Here is a 9,619-nt window from a genome sequence, read left to right on the forward strand (position 1 = left end):
AGAAAATCCAGACAACTGCCTGTGGTAGATGACACATTACTGAAGTCTTCATATGAGCAGAATCCCTTCAGCTTCTTCTGTACTGGGTTACCTTATATGCAGAACCAAGGTCAAACAGTGCGTCAAAAAATAGAGCCATCTGCTGTTTTATTAGGTTGTGATATAGATGCATCTTTAAGTTATAGTCAATATTTCAAATAATGCCATGATTATGGTACCAAAAACAACGTTTGCTTGATGTCAGCCTAATGATGCTAGAAAGGGATGTCACATGCTTAAAGCACTGCTAAAGTGAATTCTTATTACCTAAAGTTTATCTTAAGGCCCCGTCCTGTGAAGTAGGTCCAGCCTGGTCTAATACACCTGTCTGTAATTTGTGATCCAGAAGACCTCGATTAGATGGTTCAGGTGTTTGATTAGGTTTGGAGCTGAACTTTGCAGGAAAGTGTGCCTGGCATTTGCCAACCTCAATAAAACATACAAAGAAGTGTGCCTAGCAGGGTTAAAGACACTTTCAATTGCAAGCACATTACTGTTTTTTGTTTGTAACCCAGAATATGGAATAAAACCTTTTTGATTAGTAAATTAATTCAACTCCCAATCTGAAAAGAATATTATTACATATTACATTAACGTATTACATTAAAACTGAAAACAGTCATTTGTAAATCACCTTTGATGTGTATACAGTGAAAAGAATACAACAGTATGGTTTTGCACCAAATCATTACTACAATCGCCAGCTGTTGGCATCAGCTGTTTCAAATCACACCATTATTAAAACCAATTTCTCATACTGCTAAATTTCCTTTCGTCACAACTTTTTTTGTGTAAGTTTAAAAAGAAATCATCACTTTGGAATTATCATGCAGGCTACATCTGCATTCTGAGCAGCTTTGAAAACTTGAGCTTTAAAGTTTTCGCATCCCATTTGACTTCAATTGTAGATGGCTCCTTTTTGTTTTCTAAACATAAACACAACGTAAAGAAAAAACATCACATAATGTAAATATGTTATACGAAATGGGAATATGTGAATAACACAATTACTCAAAATGTCAGATAGAACCTTGAAACATGAAATATCTCAAGTTTAGACTAAACGTAAGTCAAAGAAAATGTACAAATCACTTTCTTTATTCGTTTGTGACTGCCATAGTGTCCAAACTCAGCCGTACTGTTTGTCTTATATTCTCTAGAACATTCTCCAAGACACACTTCCCAGTTTATTACAAAGAATCATCTAATTAACTCTAATTAAATTGTGGGTTTTGTTGAATCAATCACGTGGCATTATAATGAGTGACAGGCATTAACTGAAGGCTGACAATGCCTTCAGTGTTCCAAGCAAAATTAGAAATGGAGACTTCACTGCATTTACTATTATACATAATTATATAATTGAATTTTCACCACATTAGTCCTTTGTAGCGACTTTCTTTTTATTATCAATTCAGTGTCGCAACAGTGTGTGAGAATACAGTATGCAGTAGAATCTTCACTGTTTTCTTCTGTGGTCCATATAGGATCTAACACAGTGCGCTTTGTATAATACATGTTTTATAATATTTTGGTATTCCATGTATACAGATAATTTGCAAAAGTTTAAATGGCTATTCAATATAACTCTACCAAATGTAATGAAATTGCTTTTAGCTTTCCTTCAGCTCAGTGGTTAGAGCATGGCGCTAGCAGCGCCAAGGTCATGGCTTCAACCCCAGGGATTGCACATACTCAGAAACAAAAACAAAAAATGTGTAGTATAATGCAGTGTAATCCATAGCGTCTGCTTTATGCATAAATGTAACTGTAAATGTAGATGCTATCAAAAATATGCTCTCCACATTAAGCTCCGAATTACGGTTGAATTAACGTGGCAAAAGCAGCTAAATATACTGCATTTTAAGATGAATGGAAACAACGTACTGTATTAAAATACTGCAGGTACTTGTTACTAGTGTTGGGTAAATTACTCTGAAAAGTAATTAATTACTAGTTACTAATTACATATTCAATAGTGTAATTAGATTACTGTACAAATTACTCTCTCCAAAAAGTATTTTATTACTTGTTACTTTCTATATCCTACATCAACCCGAATTAGAATTGATTCAAGGATGGACATGAAATGTCTTATTTAATTTATTGAAATAAATAACTACATGAATCATTCTTATTAACTGACCAAAGTATTACAAATGTGAGAAAGATACATTAAAGCATAAGTTAGACTTATAGTCAATAGTGGAATTGACATCAAAATTATATTACACAGTATTTAGTTAAATTACATCAGAAGTAACTGTAATTAAATTACAGAAAAAATAAGAGTAATCCTTTACTTTACTTTTTCAAGGGAAAGTAATTAAATTACAGTAACTAATTACTTAGTAACTAGTTATACCCAACACTGCTTGTTACACAATGTGTTTAAAATCTAAAAGCTTCATCTTACAGTAGCTGTGCAGGTGCTTAAATACACCCAGTTTTAAAACACTCTGGATTGGACACAATTTTGTGATGGATAAATAATATAATCTGATGCAGATTGCAGGTGTGTCAATGATAAATAACAACATTTCTTTACACTTACAAGGTCACTGGTGCCAAAAATGAGAACAGATGGACACCAGTGTGGTTACTAACAAATCTTTCACAACATCACAAGAAACACTGTTCAAAGCACGGTTTTTACACTGTTCAAGTAGTCTCCTATAGTATAAGCGCTCTATCAATTAAGATGAAAAATCTTTTTAAACACTCTTTTGAAGTTTTCATTGCACAGAGGGTATATGAAGGGATTCAGAGTGGAGTTGATGTACCCCAGCCAAATTGTAAACATGTGAAGGTCATGATGAACACAAGTTTCACACAAAGCCGTCACCATGAAGGTGATAAAATATGGGATCCAGCACACCATGAAGACGCCAATGATGAAGCCGAGTTGCCTGGCAGCTTTCCTCTCCTTACGGATGCGCATGCTGTGGACGCTCTGTTTAGATTGTTCGCAGAGCTTCTGCCATGTTTGCTTTACAGGCAGTGAATTGGTGGCATCCAGCGGAGGGCTGTTTTCTGCCCATGGGGAGGGTGGCGACGGCGGTGCTCCGTGATTGCAGAAAACAGCGGTGTAATTGGGAATATCCTCTGTAGGCGCAATCTCACAAATGTTGCCAACGGAATTTGGCACTAACACGTTGCAATCGTTTACATTTACGAATGTTTTAGGCTGTATGTTATTGTCTGACTGCAGAAAGCCTAGAGATAAGGAGGGCTGTCTGAGGGGGTCTCCAGCAACAGTTTCTCCATCATCGCTCTGGGAGGAAATTTCGTTGGACTCTTTTACACTCTTTCTCATACGTTTCGAAAGACCGAACATTGATTTCTTCCTGCAACAGCTTTTCTTCTTCACCTCAGAAAAGGAATCTGTGTTTACCTCAGGGTTTTCCTTCACATTGTAAGGCTGTTCCAAGCTGTACTGATCCAACAGGCCCTCTTTTTGAGAATATGCATGTAAGCCCAAACTATCTCTCACAGACGATTTGGTTATCTGCAACTGCATTCCATTTTGTAATGTATCGTCTGCTTCTGTTTTCACCATCGGACCAGCAAAGTTCTCCCACTCTTTGTAATGTTCTCGCACCGCAATGAAAATCTGCGAGTAGAACACCAGCATCAGGAAAGATGGGATGTAGAAGTTGAGGATGGCTGTCAGAACCTTGAACCACGTCACAAAGCGGAAGTCCGTGTCACACTTGTCCTCCAGCTCCGGTTTCCTGTCAACTTGGGCAAACATCCGCCATCCTAGAATGGGAATCGTCCACATCATGGACAGAAGCCACGCGCTACAAATCAACAATGTAGCTCTTCCTCGCGTCCGGTATTTTAAATACTGTAAAGGGTGTCGGACAGAGCGGTACCTGTCCAGGCATAGAATGAACAAACTAAAAATGGAAGCTGTGCTTGCCACGTAGTCCATGACCAGCCAGAACTGGCAAACGACACGGCCCAACTTCCATTCATCCTCAAGCAGGTAGACTAGATTCAAGGGCATCACCGTGGCACCGACTATGAGGTCAGCTATCGAGAGGCTTACTATGTAGAGGTTGCCAACTGTGTGTAAAGTCCTTTCTTTTCTGACGGCAAAAAGGACCAGCAGGTTCATGATAACCGTCAGAAGGGACAGTGTTCCAAGGAGTATCCCTAACACTGCATTGTTCATGTGATGGTGGAAAGGGGCGGACACATTCAAGATGGTTGTGACATTGGGTTCAAGATGTTCAAGAATTCTCTTGGCCTGGTTATTTAGCTTGATGTGTGTTGTAGTGGTCTCCATTGGATAGTCCAACATGTCACATGATGTCAAAATTGTGAGAAAGCACGCAGTCGAACTGGGTGTTAAAATTCATAGCCAAATAATGGAATTCCTGTAAAACAAAACAAAACAAAAGAGAGCACATTAAACTGCACCAGCACATTAAATATTTGAACATTTATTTCTTCAGAACACAAAGGAAGACATTTTGAATTTCTCCATGTTTATTTCAAAGCAATTACCATGAATGCGGGCCAAAGCCCAAAAGAACCAAAAAACTATAGTAATAGTGGTTCACAAATCCTCTGAAGCCATATGAACAACAGAAACCAAACAGACCAAAATGTAAGTTTTAGTAAACTAGCTCCTACTTTACAATGCTTTTTTTAACTAAAAGTGTGTCATTGTCAACTTTTTCTTGTCAAAAAAGAAGTCAAATGTGAACACAGCCTTACCCATCGCTTTTGTCTGTGGCATTGTATGCTTTCTTTAGCCTCGATAACCAACACAGTCTCAGACATTGTCGAACTGTAATCTATTAATTCGTGTTTAATGACACAGATTTCCCCCTTTTTTCGTGTCACCCAGCACAACTTTCAATCTAATGTATTTTAAAATGCAGTATCTTTACGTATAAATATATATATTAACGCAATCTGATGGGAATTCATACATATTTTACAAGTTGGCTCATTCGTGTGAATTCCTATTTCCTACGATCTCATTGGTATGTTTTGACTTTTTCCCCTGTGACGTTAGGTTTAGGGGCGGGGTTAGGGGAGCCATTTTTCATTGTTTTGCCACCTCATGAAACTCGCGTTTTAGCAACATTAGCGTTTGCGGCTGTGATTTTAGAGTTTGGGGTGAAGTAAGGTGTTAGTTAGCCACATCCTAAAATATGTACGACTTCTTTTGATATCAGGTTATAAATATATACATTTAAATACACAAGCAGTTTGTGTATTGAAAGTCGTGCTGAGTGACACGAATAGAAAGTCGTGCTGAGTGACATTAAAAAAAGGTTGTGCTCACTGACACGAAAGAATGGGGATATTCGTGTCCATGAACAGGAGTAAATAGATTCCAAATTTTGTGTCAATGCAACGAACTGCAATAACATGTTGAACTGCAAGTTTTCAAAGAAGATTTGGTTCCTTAGCAACTTCTACATCTACATTCCATTTCTGTTATCATGAACTCCATGACAGACAACAAAAACACAGCTGAGATCATGAACACAGCTCACTCCTACAGGTATACATCCCCTCTCACCATAGATCTATACGCCACCTTGCTCTGTCACAAATCACTTGCGAAAACTTTACCCATTCTGTTCCGCTCTGGTGGCATAAGATACCAGCCTCCACCTGTGTCAGAAACAACTGAAAACACACTTTTTAGCATTTACCTCACTGACTGTCAACCTGTAGTCTCAGCCTCAGACGTCACGGACCGTTGGCTAAATATCTGATGCATATATGGCACACTTAACTGGACATGCTACAGCAGATTCGAAGTCGTCTTCTGATTGGTTAAATTCTACAGGATTTATGGAAGAAGTGCATGTCGCATTCTTTAATGCTCTGCCTGAAAACAACACGAAGCTGTCTAATCGATGAAGTGCGATAAACGCTGAATTCTTAAAAGTTTGTAAGGTTCCCTGCATAAAATCATAAACGTTGTTGCTGTTAACTTTTGACACGATCACGAATACACACCAGTCTGTTACTGTGGGGACATTTCCGCGGCACAAAGTAAAATTTGATTGGTTGCTTTAAAGTTTTTAATGCTCTCTTATTTGTAAGTTGTTTTGGATAAAGGCATCAGCCAGTAAATCAATGTAAATGTCGTCCTTGCATTTTGTACGTTTTGGAATGCCATTCTGATTCTTATATGACGTTGCTGTAGGTCGGCTTACGGCGCTTCATAGTTCCTACTGCCGGTTCAAATGTTGCCAGGAAAATGTCCCTAGGGAAAATTTCATTTTAAGGGGCCTGCCCTAGTGGCTATTTTCTGTAATGGCTGGAATACACTACAAGACTTTTAAAATCTGAACAGATTTTTTTGAAACTAGACATCATACACTTGCAGACTTTTTGGAAGTTTCAGATAGAAACACACTAACTGATCAAATCTGTAGACTGGCACAGACTTTCTGCAACAAGTCCAGACTGAAAATCTGGGCAAATCTGAACAAAAGTCTTGTAGTGTATTTTAGCCTTAACCGTCGGGTGTGAAAGCAACGTTATTGAATACAGACCATGACTGACAGCTCAATGACTCATTTCGCAGGCATTTTTCAAAATATCTTTCTTTGTGTTCAACACACAAAAACATATATTCATACAGGCTTGGAACAGCTAGAGGCTGGTAGTTTTGATTTTGGTCCGATTCCCACACAATGATATTGTGCCACTTTTATGATATTCTGTGTCCCTTTTTAAACCTTGAAAGCTGTATGTATTCATACTGTCATTGCTTGAGAAATAAAGACAGAATTTCTTCAGTCAAATGACTTTGAAATGTCATGTGGGTGGATAAATAATGATTGAATATTCATTTTGGGCCAAACTATTCACTGAACAGGGGTGAGTCACTAAAATGAACTCAAAACAATCAATGTTTGTACTACGTATTTCCGATGCTGTCATTGAGTTAATTATGTGTATTATCCACTCAGGCCACTTGAATTGTCTCAGGCATCCAACAGCACAGACACCAGAAGGTTCATTAAGCGCCAGTTACCGGGATCAATCCATGGATGTTTTTAAAATATATGTGACACAGCTGTAGACATCTTGTTGCTAAGAGAAATGATTTCTATCCCAGCATCACCAGTTCTTGGCTTGTCTAGCCTCTTACTTCATGCCTGATTTCATTTCTGTCTCTTTGGAAGTTATGCCTGTTTCCCTGAGAAGAACGTTGAGTTTTCATATTGAAGGCTCTTCATGACAATTTCATTTTTAAGAACAAAGAATACAGAGTGCATGTTTCCTTGCACAGCTGTTTGGACGCTGCTCCAATTCAGTATTATCTTTCTGAGTGAACAGGGGACGGTCTACACAAAGCTTCTCATGGTTTCCGGTATCTTCAAGTATCCTTCAGTGTCATTTGTATATTGCATCTCATTGGATTTTAAATATGCCAAATTTGATCATGGAAAAGTCATACCTGTATAATATGTGGTACACCACATAATATTGACATACATGTGATGCTTATGAGTTAGTTCCTAAATGAATTTGTTGAAAATGTTTTTACTCATTTTATGGTAAAATGCAGAAGGAATTTAGCAGAATGTCCAAATGGTGTTTCTTGCAGTAAAAGCAAACATGATTTTAGTTTCTTAACGTTTTTTTTCATGCAGATCTTTTTCTACACAAGTGAACAAGTCTGTAAATAAAAGTATATCATATGACCTTTGTGCTATTCATTTTTAGACACCACACAAAAGCGGCGTAGGAAACCGGCCGGCGTTATTTACTCATAATTATCTTCCACATCCAGTGAAGCTCTAAAATGTAATTCACATCATGTTCAGATTATTAAAAAAATACATTCAACAGCCACACACTACCATCATGGCAGATGCTTGAATCATTCACGTCAAATGACATCATTCATGACAAATGCTGGGTTTTACATGTGTCGTTCCCAAATGCAAAGCAAAGCAAAAATACATAGGCTAATGTGAAATGACAATTGACAATATATTTTCAGTATACTATTAATCAATTTTATGGCATGTCCTTCACACAAAGTTAATATGACTTCACACATGGTGACTGTCAGCTATCACTGCGGAAAAGAGCTGCATGAATTTTGTTTTTAATAAATATCAAATTCCTTCAAGTTCACTGAAAAAGCAGCATAGTGGGTGAGTCAACAAGCACAGTTTTTATTTTAGAGTGCAAAATGCCAATAAACCAGTCATACAGTTATGTGTGGTACTAAGAAAAAACTGTAGTTTAAAACACACATCATGATACCAAACATGATTGAGTTATCACATGTTGTGAAATATCTAAGCAAGAATATTTATTCGGTCTCAAATTATGAGATAAAGAACATAAAAACAATATTTTCTATTTAGCTTTTAAACGCAGTGAAGCCACACATCCTTCAGCAAATATTTAACTATATAACTTGAGAGCCCAGAGATTTACAACATTACACGGAATGTTTGTGAAATCTCAAAACATTTAGGATTTCTCAAAGCGTCCTCCAAAGAAAACGTGAGCCAGTGAATGTGTTTCTTACACTGATGCGCTACGCGTAAAACTTAACGCGCAAATGCTTTTGAGCAGTTGTGCAAAAAAATTCGAGCAATTCAGTAGTATTTTAACCACAAACTGTCGATTTGCATATGAAAAGAAAAACATCTAGGAACGTAAAACGACCATCAATCGTAGAGAAGACCCAGTAGCCTAGCAGTAACACCTGTGGAATGTCTTTAATGTTTGCGCACAGTCTAATAATAGTTCAAATAATGACGTTTACGATGTCTAGCCGATCATTACGAAACATGAGCTATCAGTCGATCTTTTTTATTTTGTTTGCTGTTTTTTTACGCTTACATTTATTTACTTTAACAAGCTAAAAAAGATAAAAAGCTTACCGTTTTGACTCGAGGGTAATATCCGGACATGAATAATGTTATCTCCATATATTTGATGCTTGTGCTGGACGTTGACTGGTGCTTTACTGCTCTCAAGTGTCTCATGTCTCATGGATGGACCGGTAAGACAGACACGCGCGCGCGCACACGCACACGAACACACACACACACACACGCACGCACGCACGCATGCACACACACACGCACGCACGCACACACACACACACACGCACACGCACACGCACACACACAAACTTACACTAGACAGAACAGTTCTATTCTTCCTTCATACACGTCTGCAACCACACTGCACGACAAACATTAGCATATAGGATCGTTTGTATTTACTTTAAATTGACAAACATTATAACAGACATTATTCATGTAGCCTATCCAAATAGACAAATTGGCATCATATTACTTTATAAAACGGTCAGTTCTGGTCCTTGATTCTGATTGGCTGAGCCGAGTTCTAAGCCGTTATAACGTACCTCGATTTATAACGGCTTACTGCCTTACATAGCCTAAATATCACTTTATTTACTTTATTTTATGAAACCTTGCTACGCATATGGAATAACCGTTTTATAAAAGCAATAAGCCCCGCGAAGCAGTGGGTTACAGTGCATTTTATAACAGCTAAGGGGATTTTAATGACTCCGCTTCGCATCGTGCCACAACGCCCTTAG

The 9,619-nt window shown here is 37.9% G+C and overlaps 1 protein-coding gene across 1 annotated transcript; it reads right to left on the reverse strand.

Annotated features, from left to right (window-relative positions):
• Positions 1-1,174: 1,174 nt before the first annotated feature.
• hrh1 (histamine receptor H1) lies at positions 1,175-9,062 on the reverse strand. The gene is made up of 2 exons (XM_057362240.1): positions 8,931-9,062; positions 1,175-4,424 (listed from the first exon to the last, which is right to left on the reverse strand). Exon 2 carries the CDS (start codon positions 4,346-4,348, stop codon positions 2,732-2,734), a length of 1,617 nt encoding a protein of 538 aa, XP_057218223.1. The 5' UTR covers positions 4,349-4,424; positions 8,931-9,062; the 3' UTR covers positions 1,175-2,731.
• Positions 9,063-9,619: the final 557 nt, after the last annotated feature.

This window comes from Triplophysa rosa, linkage group LG20, assembly GCF_024868665.1.
Source record: "Triplophysa rosa linkage group LG20, Trosa_1v2, whole genome shotgun sequence".
Lineage (NCBI taxonomy): Eukaryota > Metazoa > Chordata > Actinopteri > Cypriniformes > Nemacheilidae > Triplophysa > Triplophysa rosa.